Here is a 25843-nt window from a genome sequence, read left to right on the forward strand (position 1 = left end):
CAGCAAACTGCTAGCCTGGCCATGCTGTCAAATGCATGAATGTGAGCATGATGGGAACAAAAAAAACTTCCTTTCAAAGAATCTCAAAAAGAACAATGAAACAATTTTGTGCATGTTTATGAGGACTCCGCCTAAGTATGAGTAATAGTACAGGGATACCCTGAAGGTGGTAGTTAGAGAGAATTGCCCTAATGAATCAAGAGAAGACTTATTATAATGACTTTTTATAATGATGAGGATAGACCACAAAGGGACTTCATGGTGAGGAAAGTGGGAACCAGTGAAGAGCTGTAAAGAAAAAGAGTCTCAAAGTCAAAGCATCCTGCCTGGGAGATGCTGTTTGCTGTGGCATCTTAGCTGGAGCTGAGCTGGCTCTCATCTGTGAAGTCCCAGTTATGCAAACATGTATGTGTAGCATCAGAAACGTGCCCTTGCCCACATATTCCCATAAATGGGTAAACTAAGTCTCAGTCAGTGACGCGTTTGGAGCTACCATAATCCCAATGAGTTCCCTGATGTAGGATGATTAGAGTCTGTGGCCGCATAAGATCAAAGGTAGCGTGTGCACTTGAGCAATTTCCATGATCTGCCACAAAGAAATGATACCTCCATGCACATGATCCTGGAACCCGCAGAGTTACCAGCACAATTGCCCTGCAGAGTTGCCAACACAATTGCTGCAGTCAGGTTGAAAGTGACAGGGTCGGCTGCAGTAACAGTGGGAAAGGCCAGTGTGTGTGAGCTGAAGGTACAAGAAAACCCAGAGGTAGGTGAATGAAGCAAGCCCCTTGCTCATGGTGGCCATCATGAGGAGGGATGGAACATAAGGAAGTGACTCAGAGGTGTGGGAGAGCTACTTGGTGTGGTACCTGGAGATGCAGGTAACCCCTCTTTTGCCTGAGAGTGCGTCCACAATGAGCACAGATTGAAATTCCTCAGGGCTTAGTGTATTGAGAGATGACATCTATTGGGTATTCTTCAAGGCACTCCAGCATCTCATCAGAGTAAGTGTGGCACCAGTGGGAACTAATTAAATACGCCTATTACGGTAGTGCTAGGGTGTACTCCTACAGTGCTCCTGCTTGGGATTAGAGCGAGTCTTGGAGCCCACACCTGGATGCCAGTCAAAGATACCTAATTCCTACTTTGAGAAATTTTTCAAGCCTACCTCTCATTGAAGGCCTTAAAGAAAATAGAATTCTGATTTTTTTGAACAAATATGTGACTGAAGTATTTTCATTTCCCCAACTCATATTCACATGCAAAACCAGCTAATAAAATTTCAGTAGTACTTGTACTCTAATTTGGTTGTTGGAAGAAAAGTCATCTGTTAACACTGAAGTCATCATAACTTATTAGGTGCTAATATCTGCTGTGTGATACAGAAACAGGCTAGCCCGATTGAAATGCTGCTCTTACCTACTCACAGTTCCCTCTGGGGGATTGAGAAGTACAAACAAGCTTTCTCACAATACACTCTAAGAGTATGCTAAAGTAGCTGTGTTTACTTTATCCCAGAAGTGTGTCTCTGCTGGCAAACATGTACAGAACCAAAGTGCATACAGAAGTTTTGAGTATGGTTCCTGTATTTCTTCCTAGGAAGTCTCAGGAGAAAAGGTGATTATGTGTGCTCGCAGATCTCCCATGTACATGCAGTAAATCCAACATGTTCTGAACATGATGTTGGCCTTGCTGCACCTGGTAATAAACTGTGGCAATAAATCAAGTGATCTGTACATGCACAATAAATCTGATGCACCTGAATGCAGGCATACAGGATGGACATGCTGTGCACTAACCATCTGTTTTCCAGGTCTTCTGGATGTCAGACTTCCACCATGACTGGTGTGCCTCAGAGTCCTGGCAAAACTGCTGACTTCCTCTTTTCATTTCAGCATTTCCAGGGCATGTCCAGGGGGAGCGGAACATATGGGAGACTAAAGCTTAAGGATCATTTTTCAGTGTGCCTGTACTCCCTGAAGCCATGATACCATCCTGAACATATAAACAATGTCACACCCATAAATACAACATTTCTGTTGAGTTAGGTCTTTTTTTACTAATTGCATCTCAAATCTTTAAAAGTTTACATCTATTCTCAAATTTCTTTGAATTCAGGTTTTGTGTGTGTCAGGTGAATGCCCTTATCATTTCAGATCATCAACATCCTGAGTACCCTCTCAGTTTCCATCAAAACGTTCACTTTTGTAGGAGAGCTTTAGTATAAGAGCTATGAATCCATGAGGATCTTCCTGAGGGTGATGGAAGTCAGGCTGTCTCAGGCAGGGAGAGAGAGAAACCTGATAGCCCCATGCTGTGATTGCATGTTGTCCTGCTACCTCAGAGGATGTTCAAAAGTGGTGTACTTCAGGCCACAGTGGAGATACTAAAATGGATCAAAGGATACTGTCTGCCTGGCACAGAATGTCTTCACGTGGTAGAAAATAGAGTGACTGCGTGCAAATTGCCTATTGGAAATGCTGCTTTGCCACTTGCCTGTTGGAAATGCTAATTATTTTTTATTATTATTATTTTTGATCCAAGTAGGAGTGGGAACAAGCTCCACTGAGAAATGGCGTCAGGGAATTGCAGGAACTCTGACCAGATCAGTGTTTTCTTTACCCCCATCTTTACATTTGTTTGAGGGTGAAGAGACCTCTCTCAGTCTAGGTGACTGATGCTGTAGAATTGAAAGCACATCCTTCTTTGCTTTCTCTGGGAAATGAGCCTTCCTTACTATCATGATACGGGCTGCATAGGAATGAGGCTGGGCACTTTACTGGATTGTAAATCACCACACTTGTGTTTAAATAAGGAGTATATTCAGAGCAAAGATGCTAGCATGATTTCAATAAACCAGAAAGCATTTAGGATACTACTAGACACTACTGAGTAGATATTCTTGCATCTCCATAGGATTTTCTTACAGTGGTTTCCTCTGCAAATTCAGGACACTGCCTTTAAGCTAATTAGAAATTCTGAGCAAAGTTGGAGGGAATTCGTGTTTTTCTTCATCTGGGTGACATGCTTATCGAGTTAGCTACCTCCAGTCTGATACAGCAGGATGCCAACAGACTTGTCACAATTTATGAAGGTTTGTGGTGGTGATAGAAAATGATAATGAAAACCACATCCAACAATTAAACACCTACATTTCCTTTTAGAGCCCAAACAATGGGTGGCTTTTACAGAAGAGATTTCTCAAATCAAAGCAACTCACAGAGGAGGAAATATAAATTGGGAAGGAAGCTTTGAGTAGATCTTTAATGAGTCTCTGGCACAATGACATAGTTATGTGTGACACATTGATTAATATGATCTACTTGCAAAGATTCAGCTCTCAGCAATTAAGCAAAAGTACTGCAACCAAATGTGGGACATGCTTGGGTCAAGTCTTTAGTATGTGTGATATCAGTCCTTTCCTGATAGGTAAAGGGTACATATGATGCTTTTTTTTTTTTTAAGTGTGTGACACATATTTTTAACACCATAAAATTAGCATTGGTCATATTTTCACTTAGTGAACAGAAGCTTGCTTTATCTTAATAATGGCAAGACATAGAAAAGGATCTTTGAAAATAACCATAGACTCGTTAAGTGGAAATAGAGAATGAGGCAGAGCCTGGATATGAGATGTTTGGCAGTATTGCAGCTAAGGGGCTAGCAACAGGAGTTTGGGGAGCTATTTTCTCTGAAGAAAATCACTGGTATCAAAACATTTCATTCCCAGGACACAGAACAAAACAGACACTTCAGAGAAGGGTGTCAAGATTAATTTTGCATAATTTTACTGACAACAGTCAATTACCATGCAGTTGATACAGGCAGATGCATTGGAAAATGATACAAAAAATACACTGTGTGACCGTAAAAACAAATGATTATGATTACTATTATTGTTAATTCTGGGGTTGTATTTACCTCAAGTGATGCTCTGTGATATTTGGCAGCAGTTGCTCTGAACTGCTGTAAGTAGATCTGTAAGCAGTTCTGCTGTGATCATAAGAAACAATATCTGTGTTCATCAGCTTTGTCCCATGTTTTTTTTCAGGAGGCAAGATGGACTATTTTGGGCTTAGCATAATGTGAATAACAACTATTCTTCTCCTCAGCCAAAGTCTGCTGCATGATATTATATGTGAAGCCCTTCATCAGTCTTTGTTAGTTTGGGGATATCTTCCCCACTGTGCTGTGTATGCACGCTCAAAGCTTCCTGGAGGATGTAGACTAGGTGAACCTTTTTGTGTGGGCATCAGCATCTCACAAGCTTTAAAGGAGAGAGGTGGAACCAGACTTACCTGTGAGACTGTATTTTCTGAACATGACGGAAAGTCACAAGATTGCTCATTGTACAATACTTCCTAACGTAATGCAAGTAAACCTGAAGTCTGGAATCTAAGGTGTGTGTCAGTCAGTTAAGGTAAGAGACATACTTGTATTGCTTATGAGGAGTACAGGGAGCATGAAAAAATCTTAGGTCTCCAGTGTAAAGAAAAAGCAAGCAGCTCTGGAAGGTCAAAGTACAGCAAGTAATCCACAAAAGATGCTTGTTAGCAGGCTGCTTGGAAGCTGAATATGGTACTAACATCCTATCTATCTGAACCACTAAATATCACTTTCATTATATCTGTCATTTAATATGCTTCATGATTGCCACATCAGGCAGAAATTCCTCTGAGTTATTTGGAGACTGTATTTTGATTTTGTTTGTTGATCCAAGCACTGGAAGTTTATGCCAGGAGATTAATTTAGCTGGTTGTATGATGCCAAAGCAGATACTTACTTCAGTCTTTACAGCTCTTAAGCAAGGTGCAGTGCAGTGGTTTATGTGCACAGTTTAGGCAGAATTAACATAGCAAACCCCACAATTTGGAAAACCCACACAACCCAACTAGACACCCAAGATGGCCTTGTTTTCTGGCAGAAGCACACTTGTCCATTATCTCTAGCTTTGCTGGCGCAGAAGCCTATAGGCAACTTGAGGATTGGTAGACTTGTTTGTTAGCCCAGTACATAAAGACCTAGAGAAGTCCGTTATATGCTATGGCCTTCTGCTGTCTGTACTCCTTGCACTGTTACACATTATGCAGCTTTGTGATGATGACATTTAGGGAGGTGAGGGTTGAAACTCAGGACTCCTCCCATGATTCCTGCATTCCTAGATCCATACTGGGGTCAAGCTCCAGAAAAAGTGGAGAAGGGTTTATCCTCTAGAAAAGCCTTTGGCCTAATAAGTAGTTTCTTGAGCCTAAATCTGTGCATGTGAACCCCATAGCTAGGGATATACTTGAATCTGGGCTTCCCATTTTCTTATGCTGGTGTTTTAATCATGAGGATGCTATCGAAACAGCATGCTTGGCTGTGTCCTTTGGTTTTCTATTCAAAAGCGTACCTCTGTTGTCTGACCAAAGTGCCCAAGAAGATACATGGATGGGACTAATGGAGTCTAATCTCAACTAAAGCATAATCTGTCTTTCACATTTTCCTTTGGCAGGCAAGGAGTTTGGCTCTTGGCATGACCTCTGGGAATGACAAAGCTGGTTGTTGTGTGCCCATCTTCAGCATGGGGAGCTTTGGCACCCAATGCAACATGATGAAATCTGTTCTGGGAGCTGGGTGCCTAACTCTGCATCCAGCTGTGCAGCTCATCCCTTTATCCAGTCTTTTAGAAGAAGGTTTAGATCTTAATGTCATTGCATGTATTAAGTGTATTATTATCCCACCCAGCTGCTTCTCACTAGTGAGGACTGGTAAACATTACTTCAGAGGAGACAGGAATATGTGTCCTAAATTTTAGCTTTTCAGAGAAAGCATGTTCACCTGGAAAATATACCTAGTTTTGTCTTAATGCCAAGATGGCCTAAAAAGGCAGAAGATAATACTCATTTAATTTAAATTATTTCTGGAAAGCCCATTACTGGTGTCTGAGTGACAAATGAAGGTCTGGATTGCACCCCCCAGGTATGTTCTTGGGAAGAGGCATGTGCAGCAAATAAGGGTAAAGGCATGTGTGTCCTTATACTCTCATGCAGGAACTGTCCTCTATTCAGTATTTTCTGATGAGACATGCAATACCTCTTACTAGACAGCAGGTCAGATTTCTAAAAGAATATCAGTAACTGTGGGCTTGCCTATACGTGAGCAAGCAAAATACATGAGAATGTAAACTGAGTAGCCTGCTGCACAGTCTGCAGGGTGCTGGCGTTGGTATGTGGAAAATTACACACATATGTGCAGTTATTTAACTGAATTTGCTTAAATAGATGTAAAATATAGCTAATGTAATGCCCATGCCAAATGCTAGTTATTTCTATTAAGAATGAGAAGTACCACTATATGGTACAACAGTCAAAATCAGTAACTTATATGCAAATTTTGAAGATAGCCTTTATTTGTAATTGGCAACTTCTGTCATACTCCTCAACCTGGTGCAGACTGGTGTTAGCAGTAGGAGATGATTTCCTTCCAGAAAGAAGACGGGGACAAATAAGCATCCTGTTCTGTTCATGTTGGCAAGAACATCTCTGTTTCTGCTGCAGTTGCTTGTTCCTCAGGGCCACTCAAACCAAACAATACTGAGCAAACAGCATGAGGTTTCACACCTAAGGCTACATCTGTTCCTCTGCAACCACCCCTGGGCTGTTGCAGCAAAGTCTGTAGCTGGTCCTGCTTTCTTCACTTTCTTCTTATCAGTCTTTTGTATGAGGTCCATCAACCACAAAGGCCTAGGACCAACTTTAGGGCTATGTTATGGTGATGGCTGTAGGGGAAAAAAGAGGATGTGATTACAGGATTCCCTGTGTGTGACAGAGTGGGAGCATGAGAGTAGGAAATAAGGGTTGCTTAAGGCCAGGCTGCCACATACCTGCCTCAGAGAGGCTGGCAGTCTGCCCTGCTTAAGGGAGATGCTGACAACTTCTCACAGCAAATTAGCTCAGCTTGTCTCCTGCTGCCCCTGACCAAGCAAGAACAGCACAGTTACAGAAAGGGGTTTATTCAGGGGAAGGAGGAAGAAAATGGGTTCCCCATTCCCTTCAGGATGCTGGCAAGTATCACTGACAACCAGTGAAAACGAGGGAGTGAAGGGGGCTTCAGATTTTACACCTAATCTCTATGCTTCTCAGGGTCAAGAACAGGAAAGGATGGCTGCTTGCAGAAGGTTAGCCACCATTTATCTTCCTCAACTCTTTGGTCCCAGCAAAAATGAGAGTTTCATGAGGGTGGCTGGAGCTCAGTGGAGAATCTTGCCTGTTGCTGCTGTGCTGCGAGATGCCCCTAACCTGCCATTCCTGACATTCAGTATTTTCTCATCAGTGAGAAAATACAGTGGGCAGTGGTAGACCTTCCTCTTGGAGCTCTGTGCTGTCAGAGCTGCTTACTGCAGCAAACTTTTTTTTTTTGCTGGTCTGGTTTTGTCTGGTCTGTCTGGGTATGAAGCAGAATAGAGAATCTGGCTGTTAGCATGTATCCTCCCTAGACCCCAGCCTGCATTCACGGACGCTGGTTATTTCTGGAACTGGCTACGCTGCAACATGTATACATTAGCAAAATCAAGTCCTTATGCTGTTCAGGAAAATTTGGCTCTGAACTGTATAGCTAAAAAAGCTATCTGTCTGAGCTACTTAGAATACTGCACAGTGTTTTCCAGCTGAATAAAACCAAAAGCATTTCTATGAACAGAAAGCTTTTGAGAGCAGTCTTTGAATTATGAGTGGCAGGTTCTTAGTTTTTAGCTTCTAATCCATGATGTATAACATAGCCCTCATTTGAGGGATAAGAGGTTAGTATCTTATTGACTTGGTTTTAAATTGCATTTCATTGTATTAAACAGTATCTGTCCTCTCCCCGCCCTTTTTTTTTTTCCCTGTGGAGTGAGATATACTTTAATGTACAAAATATTTAGCTTTCATGTAGCTGTAAGGCTAGACTTTGGGAAACATTCTGCTACAAAGCTAAGGTGGTATTTAGTGAAAACATCCCAGAAAATTATGATTTTACAATTACCTTATTGGTAGTTTGATTTTAATGTAGTTTTGCTGATAGCTACCTTTGTACTTAAGGATTGTAAATTAATTAGACATACTGCTTCATCTACTCAGGAGGCAGGAGAGCAGAGCTGAGCTAATAGCTATGGGAGTGCTGTACCAATTTGAGACTGAGGCTAAAATGACATGATAGAGGGAGAGGTTAGTCCTCTCCCAAGGTTGTCACTCCTGGTCACATTTTAATGTGAATTTATTGGACTGAAAGAGGTTAAAGAGGTAATTCTGCACAAGAAGAGAGAAATTTCTAACATAAAATGGAACTCATCAATAGTCTTGATGTCTGTGGGGAGTTGTCAGATTCCATAATATTAACCATGTAATTAACAGGATATATAAAGTGATGTGCTTTCAAATAATTTATATTTCAGATGCCTTTCGATGTGCTAATAATACCTCTCTTTTTTTTTCCTGCAGTCTCTGGGAATTGCTGCATTCCTTTTTTCCCCCCTTGTCTGTATAAAAACCCTTCACATCTATCAGAGAGTTCTAACTAGTGCTTGTTCCCAAGGGTGACTTAATGGACAAAGTATGGATAAATCCACATGACAAATCCACTTTACAATATGGCACAGCTGGCATTCTCTGCTCAGGTTCAGCTCAGAAATAAACTTGTATGGAAACTGCATCGATGCAGAGTGCAGGTCAGTGCATATTGCTTCATGTGTCCTGGAAATGACCTCTCATATGGGTGGTGGTGATGCAGTGACTTTTGCATCTCCCTTTCAGGTGAGTCAAGGTGTGAGCAGTCATTTGCAGAGTGCTTTGCAAGAGAGTGTGCACTTGTTGACATTTTTGTTGCTCTTCAAAACCTCATTTCTGTCTTTAGTGATTGGGCTGTAAATGCTTAAAAATGACAAACCTTAAAATTCAGTTTTATTACTTTATTAAAAAAAAAAATCAGTCATCTAAGTAGGAAAAAGAAAAGCTTCCTTGAGCAGTGGAATTACTGAAACTAGATCATAGTTTCATGTTTTGTAACCCAGCAACCCCACTGTACAGACTCTTTGTCAGTAATTGCATTTGCTTCACACTCCTCTGTTGACCTGGGGAGAAAACAGCAGCAGCTGGGGCAGTTTCATAGCTGTGCGTGACTGAAGGGTGCTTGCATGCTGATGGATGACTAGCTGCCATCAGCTGGCATGGATAAAGGACCAAGTTATTAGAACTGCGTAAAAGCTGCTGATTTTTAGTAGGTCTTTCTTGAAACCTCTGTCACATTTGGTTAAAATTGATTAGCAGGTTCAAAATAACAGCCAGGAAAGAGGGAGTAGATGATGGGGAGACACCAGTCGGATGCTTTTCTTCCCAAGGAAGCCCCCTGGTCATGCAGTACGTATCAATCTGTGCAATGGATCTGGATTAAAAACAATTAATTAAAAAATCTTTCTTGTTTCAGAACTGTATTTACTTGGTAGATGGAAAAAAAAGTGCAGGTTGAGTATCTGGCGTGAAGCCCAAAACACATACTTGCAGGAAATTTCCTGCTGGAGTAAATGAGGTCTTTCAGGAAAGTCAGTGGGGGAGGTAGCTGCAGTCTGTGAAGGGCAGTTGCTGTGCCTGTGCTGGACCCAGTGCAGAATCTTGCACCAGAAGAATCCTGACCTCAGCTAATATGATGTAAAACTACATAAAACTGAAGGGGAAAGGAGTGTGAAGCTTGGGCCTCTATATGAGACAAATCCACTTTCCCAGTGTATGTTCAGCCTCATGATGAGGGACAAGCCAAAATCTGTACCCACAAATCCCACATGTCTGAATATAAGATACTGGATTTATAAGTTGACTTTATGCTACATAGCCCAGCCAATCACTATTTCTTGTGATTGAATAGGAAAATGGTGTAAACATAGACCCATGTAGGAATATATATCAGCTTAGAGGTATCTGAAGAGTTTCAAGGCACTTTGTCCTACTATATGTATATATATATATATATATATATGGAAAAAAAAATACTCTTTCCATGCTCATTCAGCATACTGGAAACATTTTTCTCTTATATCCATAACAGTTATCACTGATAAACATAATATAATGGCATTTTAGACATATGCTAACAACCGAGTATATTTCTGTCAAATATTGTCAAAGAGTATTTTATGGTAACATTTATAGCTTATCAGAAATTGAAACATTTTCTCCTCCTATGCCCTGGCCATACTATTGTGAAAATTCACCTATAAAACCACTTATAGCAACTGAACAATAAAACATTTACAGTCACCCTACAAGTTCATCTTATAGCAATTTAGAACTGCCCATTACAACCAATAACTTTGGTGCTGGAAACCAGTACAGCAGTTATAAAATCCTGACATATAACTCCTTATGGAAAGCAGTGGTTTTATCACAGCCATGAACATGCAAGTGACCTGGGGCATAAAATTATTGCTAAAAAAAAAAAATCTATCTCAGAAAATGCTCAGATATCTACTTATAACAATTACAACAATGATGATTTCACATCTGTTAAGCAGACAGTTTTAATCTGTAAAAGGTTAAGTATTTGACAGTTACTTGTTCTTACATACAGATTAGCAGCTTAAAGGTTTAACCTTTAGATGTACTTAAGCAACTACTCTTTAAAATTTATTGTGTAAAACCACCCAAATAAAAATGGTCTCATCACTTGTAACTACAGAATACAGAAAGCCTGGGTTATTTCCCCCTCTCTTCTTACCAAATTGCTCAGCTGGCTTTGCTTCTTCCTTTATGCCTGAAAATATTTACAAGCATGCCGCTTTAATTTCAACAGGCACTGCTTCATAATTAGAGGATAGAAGAAGGATTCTGTGATTAAACGTGTGGAATCAGTTATTGTGACTCAATAAAGGAGTCTTCTGAAGCACATGGTTATTCCTGCACATTGAAGTGCCCTGAAAAGCTGGGGAGGGGGAAAGAGGAAAAGAGGGGATGAATCTCCATGTGGCTTTGCACTTCCCTACGAGTAGAGGCAGGGGAATTATTTAGGTAGAAGCAGAAAGATCTCCAGATTTCTTCAGTCTTTTATTAATATTTCCTAACAATCATAAAACATGGAATGTCTTAAACCTCTTGCAGGGAAATGAATTAAATAAAAAACTATTATGTGGAACTCAGATGGCATTTGGGTTTTGGGTTTTCTTTTCAGGCTGGCATTTACACAGCTACAGTGTATCAGTGGGAAGGGCTTTTCTCATTCACAAAAATCTACGCCTGCTCAGCCCTCACTTTTTCTTTCAATAGACATATCAGACTATCTCAGTCTTCCTTTCATGCTTCTCACAGTGGTGAGCTTCTTGTTCTCTTGAAATGGACAGAATTTTGATCCCAAATGGATCCCAGTGGCCTTGGTGGCATTGTAGGGACAGTTCTTATGGGAAAGAACAACATTCCTGAATAAGGCTTGCAACACGTTTGGCACAAATAAATAATTATTTCTTCTATCAGGCACATAAATGCTCTATATCTGTGATTTTGGGGGGATGTGGAAGGAGGTGACAAACTCTTCTTCAGGAGAATGCATCACTTTCCTTTTTTTACCCTGCATGGCATGCCATGACTCAGAGCACAGGAAAAGCATGTTATTTCAGTGGTGGGTGTGCACAAAGGTTCATGCTTACCACAGAGAGGACAGTCATGGTATGAATGGGGTAAGTGCTCCATTTAGGAAGCAGTCATGGTGGGCATACAGCTCAAAGAGTGAAATGAAGCTCTGCAGACCTGTTCCTCTCCTATCCTGCTACCTACACATGCCTGTAGACCTCATTTTGGTCATCTGTGCTTATCTGGCCCTTACCTGTGCAAAACCATCTACACAGATACATGCAGGAGTGGCATTGACCGTTGTGATTTTATGCCCCACTTACCTTGTGTCACTGTAAACGGGACTGTGTAGGTCTGCCAGCCCTGTAACATTGTAGTCCATTTCAAACCCATTAAAGTCTAATGGATATCTAGTGACTGCAGGTGTGCTGTGTGCCAATTAGAATATTTAAACTGGGCAATAAAAAGAGAGAGTAAAATCACCGTAGAACTTGAAAATATGATTGAAAGTAATGCACTGTTTTTAGTTCAGGTGTTTGAACAATAGGATAGTTTTTTAAACAAAATTGATCTGTCGTTTTTTAAATGCCAAGGAACATAGAATAACATGCAGAAATATGTCTACTTTCCTTGTGTTCTCAGTATATATTGTTGTATATTTAGCAACCTACAGAGTCCTTTCCCCCTCACATTATAATGAACTCTTTCAAAACTGTTAGCTAGTGGAGTTATGTGCTTAACTATAGGTTTCATTCCATATATAGAGCAAGAACTTCTCTGAAGATACAGAATGCCAGTGGCATGAATATTTAGTAGATGCGCTTTTAATTTTTTTCGTCCTTCTCTCTCTCTCTGGGATTGCCCAACCCATCTGTTTGGCCCCAAAACCTGTATACAGGTGTTTAAATTAAAAATAATAATAATAAAAATCTCTTCAGTTGCAATTTTAGAATTTTAAGATGAAATCGTGGAATGCTGACCTTATTTTTTGACTGAAAAGTAAACAGAACAATCTTTTGTTCTTTTGAATTTCTGGTGGTGTGCAGTATATTATATTTCAAGTCAGTGTAAGAGATGCTGTTAGTGGAAAGCTACATGCCATATGTACACTGGTATAAATCGGTAAGAGTTGTGCTGACTTCCGTGGAATTAGACCAGTTTGTTGATGGTAGCAATGGCTATGACCTCCATGTTCATCAGAAATCATGAAATTCATACATTAGCTATAGTTGTCATGTGTGGAAGCTATTATTTAGGTTAATTGAATTAATTAAAATAAATATTTACGTTTTAAGCAAAACAGTTTATGTTCTAATAAGATAACAGACACATTTTATGCATCCCTTTCTTTGCTGGATTTTCTTCCCTACAGATAATGATCTTTCAATCTCTGTTCTATAAATATGCATGTCATGTTCAGGTTTCTGTTTAATGCATGCATGAGTAAGTAGCACTGAATTTGATTAACTTCATTAACGATAAATAATGATGAATACTATTTTAACTATTTTAGGACAAACACTTACTCACCTGGCTAATGTTACTTACTTGAGTAATCTTCTTTCATCCTAATGGGATTGCACACAGGGGTAAAGTTACTGAGATAGGTATGTGTATGTTCAGTCTTTTATTATGTAGCAATCTTTAGAGCTTTTACTATCTGGCAAGCAATCATTTATACCCTTTTTAAAAAATATTTATGGCTTCTTTGACTAATTGCTTCTTACATGACTTAGAGCCTTTTGCATTGGTACCATTTGTTAAAACACATCCAGAGCAGGGAAAGCAGAATCATTTTTCAACTTTTTAGTGTCATTTTTATAGACAAATAACACTTGTAAATGATGGATAATAGCCAGCAGAATGCTGTGTTGTATAAAATGAGCATGAATTATACTTGCTGGGAGATAGAAGGTTAACTTATCTATGAACTAATTGAGGAGCTTCATGGTAAATGCAAAGTGGTGCATGTACATTATAAATATGAATTGAACTAGCTAAAAGGAGGATTTAGGTTAATTCAGTATTTTTTTTTTTTTGCATGCTGCCTGGTGTTTTCTTAAAAAATAGCCCCCCAAAACCCTAATGAATCCTAATGAGCCTGTAGAAAGTCCAGAAGGAGAGACAGAGCAGGTGTGTTTAATAAAATGAGACATTAACCTGTCAGAGTCTTGGGAGGGGGGGAGAGGGGGTGTGTGTGCTCCTTCAAGTCCAGTGCAAGCTTGGTCACTTCCATTTGCAGTTTTGACGTGAACATTTGTTTCTTGTCTTGTAGAACACTGCTTACTTGGCCAGTATTTGAAAAAGGCATTACATTTTTTTTGGTGTTCTGCAGCTCATAGTTTACACTTATGCTGTATTTTATGGCAGAAATCAAAGTAACTGCCTTTCCTTTACCGAAGTAATATATGCAGTTGGATATTACAAATGTGTGCAACTGAATAACTTTTTTATGGGAGAGTGCTTGACAGATGCCAGTTAACGTCAAGGGATACAAATGTTCAGTGCCAAGTGATGGCAGGATATACAAATCAATCTGGCTACAATTTTTTTTCTGCATAAACAGTGCAAGACTGTGACCTAAGAGGACCCTGTACAAGTGTTTAGCTTGATGCACAGAAGGAGTTCCAGTGATTTAAATGGAATTATGCAAGTATTTTAAAAGTTCAGTAGAGACTTCTCTAGATGTTCTTCTACTCACTCTAAAAAAAATCCAAATATTATGGTAATTTTCTTACTTATCAGAAAGATACAAAAAGGGGCTGGATCAAATTTGTCAGCACTCCTTTGCAGGATATTGCTGCAGAGCAGAGGTAGTCAGCCTCTGGTCTGTTTGCTGAATAGAGGCATTTCAGCTCTTCCTTTTTTTTTGCAGCTTGTTACTTGCAGACTATTTACCTACCTCACTGCACTGACTTCTTCAGGTATGAAAATGGAGAAAGCTGTAGACCGTCTAAACTGTTCTCATGGTCTATAGCTGGCTTCCGTCTCAAGGGTGGTTAGCATCTTCTCTATGATATGATCAAACATGCCTCCAGCACATCCAAAACAAGGGCATCATTCTTGTGTGACAGTCATGTGCCATCTCTTATAACGAGATGAGATTTCTTGCGCTGGGATGTATGTAGAGCCACAATTCAGCAGGTGTGATCCATTGAGTTGTGGGGATGAGTCATCTGCCTGTTGTATGTGGTGGGAGAGGAGCTACATAGAGTTGTCCTGTGCCCACCCCAGCTGCAGGGGCAGGCACCACTTCTATAAACTCTCATCACAAGGCCTTCTTTGGGGACGCTGTGTGCTCTCTGAAGCCCAGCTCAAACTGGATATTTGGGGTGACCTTGGGTCTTTAATTCATGTTCTCAGAGAGTTTTCCAGTACTTTGGTAGGGCTAGCTCACCCTTGTGGGTCATTGTAAATACTTAACATTGTATTTGCACATCCCGTCTTTAATTTTTTTGCAATGGTTTAGGGTGGGGACAGAAATTAAACAGTTGAGCTCTTGCCAGCATCCATTTTTTTGTCCTTTTTCAAAGGCATTCATGAGGCTTAGATGTAAAACTCTGGATAATATCCTTCCAGTTATGGCATCTGGCTTCTTGGCAGCCTCTTTGAGAAGTTGGCAGGCTTGGTGTTGCCTTTAGATCCAAAACTAGCTCTCTGGTAATTTTTTAAAGATGCTTTCTCCTTCTGCTTGTCATTTTTGCTTACTTTACCTTTGATTTGGAGGAATCCATGCATTGTTAATCATTTGAGTCCACAGCACTTGTCCGGTTCTCCATGCTGTGGAAAAAAAAGGTTTGTTAATAGTTCTAAAATGGCACACATCTCTATTTTAAAGTGATCTCCAATTGTGTGCAAGCCTCTGCTTGGATTTTTTCCTTTCTTTTCAGAGTGAATCAGGAATAAAAGTAATCTTAGCTCCACTGGACTGAGGTAGCCTGAAATGTCATATTTCAATAGCTTCTTTATCGCTACAGTAGCACTTCGTTCCTTGTTTTTGAAACGTTACCTATTTGGAAGATAATGCAATAATTTTAGTTTAAAAATTGTGTAGGGCCTATTTGAATATAGCCACATTTCTTATATTTCCCCTCTCTTTTATTTTTTCTGCTTGCCAATTCTTTGGCTTTCAGGATCCCTGTAGACCTTAAATCTATCTTTCAGACTCTTGTTACTCTCAATTTTCTGTATTTTTTCCCTGTTGTGCCTAACATGCAGTTGCCTGTGTGAGTTTGTGTCTCTGTGTGTGTGTGTAGCAGCATTGCCTTGAGGTAGCCAGTGAGCCTGTGGAGAGGAGTGGTCTGTGCACGCACGCACATTGTGAACCGCTACTGATAGCAATAGTTGGTGCAGTTCCCCTGCATTGCAAATGCTCAAGAAATCCATGTCCTTGCTTTAGTTAGTGCTACTCCTTGAGTCATTGAATCAGCTGTGGAAAAGACCTTAAGATCATTGAGTCCAATCATAACCTGACATCTCCCCATACACTACTGTTAGACCATATCCCTAAACACTCATCCAGACATCTTTTGAACAGCTCCAAGGATGGTGATTTCACCACCTCCCTGGGCAGCCTGTTACAGTGCCCAGTGATCCTTCTGGTGAAGAAATACTGCCTAATACCTAACCTAAACCTATCCTGGTGCAACTTGAGGCCATTTCCTTTTGTCCTGTCACTTGCTACAACCTCATTTCAGGTAGTAGTAGAGAGCAATGAGGTCTCTCAGCCTCCTCTTCTCTTGGCTGAGCAACCCCAGCTCCCTCACAGGACTTGTATTCAAGACCACACACCAGCTTCATTGTCCTTCTCTGAACACATTCCAGCACCTCAATGTCCTTCATATAGTGAGGGGCCCAAAACTGAATGCAGTACTTGAGATGCGATCTCACCAGTGCACATTTTACCCAGCTGGGTCTGGAGGAGGTGAATGCAGGTTTCACTCTAGTCTTAGAAGAGATTTAAGCCTGTGATACTTCCTTTCCTTCCCAGGGAGAAATACTCCCATGCTGAAGTCAGTACTAGTTGAAGCCTTTGCCAAACAGCAGCCGGAGTGAGCATCAGTCAGGGTCTCTGGGCAGCAGCCTTGCCTTTCAGATGGTGTCAGATCACAGGCACAGCTTAATGGAGTTATTGCTTATCTGGCAGCCCCAACTTGAGGATGAGTGCATTTCTGCCTTTTTTTTTTTTTTTTGCACTGTGTCTGTGATGCGGGGTTAAAATATTACTACATTTCTACTAGGAGTAGTATGTATATATGACTATATCATTATATTATCTGTCTGTGGTCGTGTGTTTCCGTTGGATGTAGTACTTTTGGATCATCGTCGCCTTTGTTTGGAAAAGGCAGCCACATCTCAGCTGGGGCTGATGTGCTGTGTTGCACTAACTGAGCCTGAATGAAATTACCTGGTGGATTTGGGTGAAAAGCAGTCAAAAAGTGCTGATCTGGGCAAGCGTTTAAGAAAATACCACAGTTTTCTGAGTGTTTTTGTTTGTTTGTTTAGGGCTTTTGGGGATTGGTTTTGTTTTGTGTTTGTTTGGTTTTTATTGGTTTTGGTGGTGGTGGTGGTGTGTGTCAAAATATATTGTGGTGGAGCAAAAAGAATTAGACCAGGGTGAATATTTGGTTGGAAGTATAGTATTATTGCTCTTAGTCAGTGGTTGCACATAAGAAAACCCCTTTTGGGGAATTCATATTGAATAAGCCTAAAAAGAAACAGCCCACAGGTAAAAGAAGGTGTATGTCAGAGGGAAAACATTAGAGTGAATCAATGTATTTCTTTTATGAATTAAGATTCTTCTGAAGTCTGCTTAATTTAACACCTACAGGCGTCTTTCACAGATGCACATACCTACTTTGCATGTATATATCCAAGCACTTAAGAATTCAGATTCGTTACAATTGTAAGCACCATACCAGTACACATAAGTGTATTACTGTTATAGGCAAAACAATGCAATTGGCATTATTTCTGTTTCAGTTGATGATGCCTGTTCCCTGCTGTTGCAAAGAGAATACCCTAATTACAGAGGCAGTAACAACATACTCTGGTCACCTTTTCCTGACAATGTACCATCAAAGATAACTAAGTCCCTCTCATCAGTTTCTTCTTCTAATTCCCCCCCTCCACCCCACATTTATAGTTACTGAAGTTTTCCAAAAGCAGAGATGTTCAAAACCAAGGCACTTGAAGAAAGCCAGAATTTGCTCATGTATGAGCTTGATTATTTTACAAAACACTGGTTTCTCCATTTTAATTATTGACTTTATAATAAAGGCATTGTTCAGAATTTTTACTAATTACATTCATTTTCAGTTCCCATTTCTTTTAATTAGTTGTGACTCAGACTTGATTTGTTATCTTACATTTCATTATTAAAAATAGTTAGCTATTAGAAATTTCCAGTGCACTTCATATAACCTCCCCTTCCCTGTGCCCTGCATGTAAATAAATGAGAGGGTGCTGTTAGTGAAAGGTCAGAGATGGGGTCCATTAAGTCAGTCTTTGTTATCAGTGACCACACAAGGAGGATAAAGGCAATGCCAAAATAGGGGAGGCACTAAATGTGTGAAGTCAGTCTGCATACCTTAAAGCCTGTTAAACCCCTACATGAAGATGCTTGGTCCATCCTCAAAGTGATCTGACATCAGTACAGTTGATCCCTTTTTCTCTTGGAGAAAGGATAAGCTGCTGATAATATATGTTCATCTGACTGGGAACTGACTTCATTCCCTCAGCTGATTTGCCTTGACTTTCCTGAGAACCCCTGTGAAGACAAATCTTCAATTGCAGCAGTATTTCTTTCCTCTTAACCTACAAAATAATTGCCTCAGCTGAGATACGTCTCTGTTAGCTTTTTTAAAATGCTGACTTTTTAATAGCAGCATTTTCTGAATTACACCAGGCTCTCTATTTATGCACTGCTTTATTTTCTGTGTGCAGTGGTTTAGGAGAAGGTGGGTCTGTGATCTTTGGCCACACAAGAATACTGTTTAATTCTTATTAGAATTCTAGGGTTTTTGTCATTCTTGTTACACTCTGTACGTTAACCAGGAATGGAACTAGGAATAAATTTCCTTTGTGGTGGAAGGTATAAAATGTGGCCCGAGCAGCCCAAAATGTGATGATAAATTCATGTATTTGGTCATGATATGTAATGTTGCTGATAAGCAGAGCTATTGCACATCGTTCCACAGGCAACAGTTGCTCCTGTTTGGGGAGCTATAGCCCTGTTATAGCCACTTTGACATCATGTGTGACATCTTTGTGCATCATACCAGTGCTATGCCCATGCAGTGACATAGTATAAATGCATTAACCTTGATGGCCAAATGAAGCAGAGCACCTTGCGATGCAGAACTCTTTGGGTTTTTCCCCTGGCTTCAAAAATTTTATCTTCACTTTTATTTTTCAGAATATTTTGTTATAAGTACTGAAATAATGTTATTTTAAAGCAACAGTATGTCTTATTACCTACCAATATAATTTATGTAATTTACATAGATTACAGGCAGCAACTATCAATTAAAAACATAACTCTTTTGGGTTGCTTTTTTAAAAATCTCACTTCAGGTTTAAAACACAATACTAGGAATGAACTTCAGGGAAATAATTTGTAAGGAATGTTTATAGCTCTCCTTTTTAACCTGTTAGAGTGGATAAATAGTACAACTTTCACTGTAAAAAAATACTCATATTTGTAAAGGGTAAAGACATTAACTCTTGTTCTCAAGAAGTTTAAACTGCACTGGGTTTGCAGATTTTTAAAGCACTGCCTAATACATAAGACTAGGTATCAGTGGATGAGTATCAGTAGTAGTTTCACATTGTGTGGATAACTGCATGAGCTGAATGCTTATCTTGTATTGATTCTGATTTTATGAATGCTAAAGATGGTTCTTCATGTCACTGGTTTAAAATCTTTGATTAAAACAGTTGGGCTTGTTTAAATAAAATGTCATTCTGGTAATCTGCAATTACAGAATAAGCATTAGCAAAAATGGGAGAAAGCAGTGAGGTCACATACAAAGTGACACCATATGTATTTATTAGTGTCACCTATGAAATTTATGAGGCAAAGTAGTGCTGAAAGAATTTGCTGTCTTTCTAACCAATGCTCATTTGAAGAATTGCCTAAGATAAATGGGTTTGGCTAATTGAATCATACACTTCCATAGTGTGCTACATATAAAACTAGACTAGGAAATAAATATAATTAAAGTAAACACGGCCTTCTAATTAGTAATTGTTTCTGCTGTTTTAAGCAAATTTCAATGGCACAAAGTAGCTGTTCCAGTGTAAACCTAATAATGGAGCCTGTAATAACAGGTGTAAATTAACACAATGGAAAACATTTACAGTGTAACATTCTAAATTAAAAATGACATTAACAAGTCTGATTTGTAAAAAACTGTATAATTAACATTTATTCAACCCCTGACAAATTATTGTAATATGAATACTAGATTATTTTATTTATAGCTTATAGCATTTCTCATGCTTTATTTTTTTTAAACAGTAAATGGAGCAAATGTGGTTCATTTTTCTCAGAACATGTCATACAAGGGCACTGACAAAGGAAAGGCAAGGAAAAAGAAGAAGCAGAGATATTTACCCAAAGGCATTCTTCTTGTAAGTGATGTGCAGGAATTGTTTGAATACTTAGCAATATCACCCCAGCCAGTGTTCTTGGTTATGTATGCTCAGATATAAAACATCGTGAATGGTTTAAGTTTGGAGGAATGAAAGTACAAACAGAATAATAGCTATTGTGCAATAAAATACTTTGATTCCCCCAAGTGCATCCTCAAAAAAACATAATGTACTACTAAGTGCTTAGCATTGATGCTTGTCTCTACAAATAAATATTGCCAACAGTATTTTCTTTTTATGATGGACCAAATAGAAAGCCATGAACGAGTAAGCAAAAATACTCAAACCAGTGGAAAATTAATTTTTGACTAAAGATGCCTTAATTTTCACACTATAGAAAAATGTCTCAACAGATCCCAAAACAGAGTATTTTTTCCTAAGCCTCTAAGAGTACAAAAGTTTTCTGGTAGAGGGCAGGAGGAGTTGTAATTCTTTTTTTTTTTCAGCTTGTCTGTTGTCCTGGTTTAAGACAGCCTGCTCTCACAAGCAAACTCCCCATACACAGACGGGAGGGAAAGTAACACAAAGAACCCCTGGACTGAGATAAAGAGAGAATGTAATGAAATGATAATATAATGCATAATTATCTTAGCTGCTTCACAGAAAAGCAGAAGCAGCAGCAGAAGCCAGCCATAAAACAGCCCCTCCACCCCCCCAAGGTCACAGCCAGCCCAGCGGAAGAGACCCAACACCTGACAACCATAAACTGGAAGCAGCAACTATAAACAGGAAGCCTCTCATGCTACAATCCAAACTACAAGCCCCATGATGCTCTGCTTCACCCAGCATGTTCATTTTAAGTCTGGCATGACAGCAGCATGGTACTGAATACCCAGCAGCAGATGTAATTGGCTAAACCCATGACACCTGTCCAAAGGAAACAATAATTGTGCAATTTATTTTTTGTACAGTGCCTTCTGTTGTGTTATAAATTGCAGCATACGGTAGGAGAATTCAAACTTCATGACCTCCTATTCCAAAAGTGAATCTGTAGATTGCATCCGTCTCATAGTTGCAAATTGAGACAGAAAGTAGTCCTTTTAGTGAATAGTCTACAGTGAACTTAAGCACCGGGACTCAGCGTTTGGGGCAGTTAGCTTCTTGCCAGCTGTTGTTTTCAACCACAACCTGTCTCCAAAGTCTACACTGCATTTCATGTTGATGTGAAGGGGATTCAGACCTTTTGTGCACCATAGAGCTTAAGGAATCAAAAGGAAATTTCTCACAGCGGATATGAACTGTGGTAAGTAGCACCTCTTCTGCAGTTTCTAATGTCAGAGATTGTTTAGAGTTCTTGATCATCGAGGGAAGATATTTTAGAAAAGGTCTATTTGCTTTCTGCATGTCTCTCATTGGCATACCCTGTGTGTCTCTCCTGAGACAGCCCTAGGCCAGCCTGACAGATGGGTCTGACCTCTATAGCATATATGAGTCCCTCAAGATTGTAGAGCAGCTGCATAGGGACTTCGATAGGTATCCAGACCAGAAATCTATGTTCAATGCATGTTCCTCATGGAAGCAGTGTTGGGGAGAACTAATCTTTATGTTGGTAAGTGTTAACATGCAGGTGAAAAGGCAGCCCATCAGACTCTGTAAGGCGCAGTTGCTTGCCTGGAAGGAGGGGAGTTGTTTTGTTTGTGGATGAATATTTCCTGCTCTTACTTATTTTCTGTATTAAACCTGGCTGAGGAACAATCCCATCAATAACTGTCTGCTGTTGGGGACAGGGTCAATGTGAAGACTGGCCTACCTGTTATGAAATAAGGATGCCATAAAGGAGGCTGTGGAGTTAAATAGCCAGTCTTTTCCAGTCCTTCCTTTTTATGTTAGATAGCATTTCTAAAATAATATCTAAATCTCCTCTGCTGCAAATGAAGTTGTGTGACCTAGCAGACAGAGAACACAATTCATCATTGTCTGCTCTGCAACAAATTTTTCTAGGTGGGAAGATCATTATCATGTGTCTCCCAGTCTTTTCCTTTCTAAACCAGGCAAACCGAATTTGTCCTTTTTCATACCTCAGTCCTTTATCCACCTGTCTGTTCTGGGCTATATCACCTCTTACCTATAGCAGAGGTCCCCAGATCAGACACTCCACTCACTATGCATTTTCTAAGTGCCCAGTTGTGGGTAAGTCTGGGATGAAATTTGTTGTCAGAAAGACACAAGCAGCAGTAACAGAATAAAAGGAACACCTGGAGGATAGATGTTTTGTGTTTTGGGATTGCTATAATACAGGACCCAAATGGGATCATGAGTCATTCAACTGGTTCTTCTACTGCAGGATACTTTCATGGAACCTACTGCCCTAGGTCCTCCCTAAGACCACTGTTGTTTTACATGCCTGTTGTAAGAGCTGTGTGGCTTTGAAGCTGCATACCAAAAAGATTGCTTCTTGGAAGCCTTTGTGATGAGGGACCTCAAAAAGGCTGTGCGATATGATGGTTCCCACATTGAAAGCAGGAGGCTGTTAACTCTATAAAGTGCTTTCCTCTCTGATTTCAGTGAATCAGTTAATGTTTTAGGGTTACGCATTTTCACAAGCATTGGAGCAAGTAGAGTCATTAAGGGAGGTGAAGTTCTGGAATATCTGTTTTGTTTAATTTGGCACTGGGGAGGTAATACAGAGCAGTATGGTTCTTCTGATTTGTGTATTAGAATGAGCTATGTCATAAGATGGTAAACATAGGCTTTTAAATAGTTAGCAAACAGATTAATTTGAAAGTAATAAATTTAAATAATATTATCTTCAGCTTGATACTTATATCTACATGACTAGTTAATTCCTTTTAATTTAGTGCATTATCCTTTTCATGTTTTCTTTCTTGAAAAAGTTTACTTTTTCTGTCTTATGTCATTAGTATCAAATCAGGTGGGCTAGGTATTACCATGTCAGGAACACAGGAACAGCAAAATGTTCTTCAGAATTATTTAAAACCTCAGAAATCTTTGACAAAGCTTTGTCACTGAGTTGCTAAGGTATTATTTTAGTTCACAGCAGAACTGAACGTGAGTATTACAATTATTTCACAGTTTCCCAAGAAACAGTCCCAAATTTAAAACTGAAATAAATCACTAAATCACTGAGCTTTTTTTCTTTTTTTTTTCTTTACGTGTAGTAAAAACCCCAAATATAATATCTTTACATAAGTCCTTTGCTTTCCATTAGCTGAAAGGAAATAATTCTCTGCCATTTCCTTTGTCACTGAGAAGCTGTATCAACATTACTATTTAGGAAAGTTTTAGGGAAGGCTGAATGTAGTAGCAGTTTTCTGCTTAACATGGCACAGTAGCAACAAAATATTCCCTTACTAATAACAGCTTCTCTTTATTTTTTTTGCACTGGGATATTCCAGTTACCAAGTGTGAATTATATGGTGTTTTGTTTGGATTCAAATGAAGTTCACCCGCAGTGGTTTAATTTCATGGTCTCTCCCACCCTCACCCATGTCATTTTTTTCCCCACAACAGGCCCATCCAGCAGAGCTGGGAGGGGACAGCAAGCAGCTCTTTTGCCTTTCTGTTCAGTGCTATTTTAAGTTTCTGCCAGCAAGTAACGCTGATGGAGTAACACCACTGTTCACTTATGTTGCAGCCCACTCCAGGAACACCACCTCTCCAACATGCAGAGATGTGCTGGCTTTAGGTGGGGAAAAAAATGTGCTGTTCAATCTACCAGAGTCATCCTGTGTCTTTAAAGTGTTAAGCACCTTCTGTGAGGTTCAAATGTTATTTCTTAACAAGAATTTGTGTATCTACTGTGGGGGTTTGCATTGTCATCCCTTTTAAGAGTAGAGAGCCTGAGAGCATGTGAGCAGCTAAATCCAAACTGCGTAGAATCATAGAATTAGCATTCTTGTATGTGCTAGATTGTTAGCAACATGAACATGAGTTTCAGTGAACTTCATGGACAGTGGTCAGGACAGAGCATGCCTTGTCTTCCAAATCTTAGCCATTCCAATCCTGTCCCATCTTAAGAAGACTGTGAGATCACTGGTTGATAATTCACCAATGCAAAGGTGCAGGACCTGCCCCTCCTGAATCCATGCTGGCTGGGCCTGATCCCCTGACCATCTTGTAGGTTCTGTGTGATTGTACTCAGGATGACCTGTTCCATAACCTTGCCTGGCACTGAGGTCAGGCTGACAGGTCTGTAATTTCCTGGTTCATCCTTCAGGCCCTTTTTGTGGATGGGCATCGCATTGGCCAGCCTCCAGTCATCAGGGACCTCACCTGTGAGCCAGGACAGCTGGTAAATGATGGAGAGTGGCTTGGCCAGCTCATCTGCCAGCTCTCTGAGCACCCTAGGATGGATCCCATCAGGTTCCATGGACTTGTAAGGATCCAAGTGGCTCAGCAGGTCCCTTACTGCTTCCTCCTGGATTACAGGGGGACTATACTGGTCCCCAACTCCATCTGCCAGTTCAGGAGGCCAGCTGTCCTGCAGACAGCCTGTCCCACTATTGAAGACTGAGGCAAAGAAAGTGTTAAGTACCTCTGCCTTATCCTCATCTTTTGTTACTATATTCCCCTCCACATCCAATAAGGAGTGGAGGTTGTCCTTGCCTCTTCTTTTGCCATTAATATATTTGTAGAAATATTTTTTTATTCTCCTTTATGGCTGTGGCCAGTCTAAGTTCTAAATGGGCTTTTGCCTCTCTAATTTTTTTCCTACAAGACTTAACAATGTCCTTAAACTCATCCTGGGATACCTCCCCTTTTTTCCAGAGGTGATACACCCTCTTTTTTTCCCTTAATTCCTTTAGAAGCTATAGAATTTAGATACCTCTTACCACTTTTAGAATGAAACACTGAATAGCTTTACTTCTTACACTACACATTTAAATGATATCTGTATAATTCACTGTGACACAAATATGTATTTATGAATTCAGGCTTCAAATAAAGTATACAGTGAAAATAAACCATTTATCTCTATCATAAGCTCTTGCTGTTGTTGTTAATGCTAAAATTTGCAGAGAAAAAGTAGTAAGGGTGAAGCAGCTGTTAGAGAATGAGGGGACTATGTATCTGATTTCATCAGGTCACTCACTTCTTCACTTTGGACTGGAACCACGCTCATCCCTTGCAACAGACAGCATCTGCCTCTCTGGCACCATCCCTGCACAGGCATCTCTGGAATGGCTTCTGCATCTATCGCCACCATTAAGGTGTTTGGATAATATTTTGTCATTTTTATGTCATTTTCTTCAGATTTGAAAATATTTTAAAAAAGATTGAATTGCTTGACAGTGAGGCACTGGAACAGTCATGCTGTATCTGTGAGTTAAACTACAGGAGCTTATTTTGCATTTTATTATATTTAGGGTTTTGTATTCCAAATATGTTACATTTTGTTTTGGATTTGAGGCATGGTCATGTCACCACCACTCTTCTTAAAGCAGAAGCAGAGTGTCAAGAGAGGAATGAACAAAAAAAAAAAAAAAAGTTGTTGGTTTCAAGTGTTATTTTTTTATAATGACAGATAAATTGCCTCACTTTCCATTGCATGTCACTTAAGGAAGAGAGTGCATGGGCACTTTGCAGCTCCAAAAGTGAACAGCATGAGTTATGGTACGGTCGTCTTCTTACACAGAATGAATTTGGACTAAGATGTG

General features: G+C 39.8%; 1 protein-coding gene across 1 annotated transcript in view; it reads left to right on the plus strand.

Moving 5' to 3' along the window:
* The first annotated feature begins 610 nt into the window (after positions 1-610).
* The window catches only part of AFF3 (ALF transcription elongation factor 3), a 324954-nt gene continuing 299721 nt past the window's right edge, over positions 611-25843 (plus strand). The window contains exons 1-2 of the mRNA XM_054382846.1: positions 611-766; positions 1600-1655. Coding sequence (XP_054238821.1) covers positions 611-766; positions 1600-1655 — 212 coding nt within the window. The remainder of the gene's footprint in view (positions 767-1599; positions 1656-25843) is intronic.

The sequence above is a fragment of the Indicator indicator genome, chromosome 1, assembly GCF_027791375.1.
Source record: "Indicator indicator isolate 239-I01 chromosome 1, UM_Iind_1.1, whole genome shotgun sequence".
NCBI lineage: Eukaryota > Metazoa > Chordata > Aves > Piciformes > Indicatoridae > Indicator > Indicator indicator.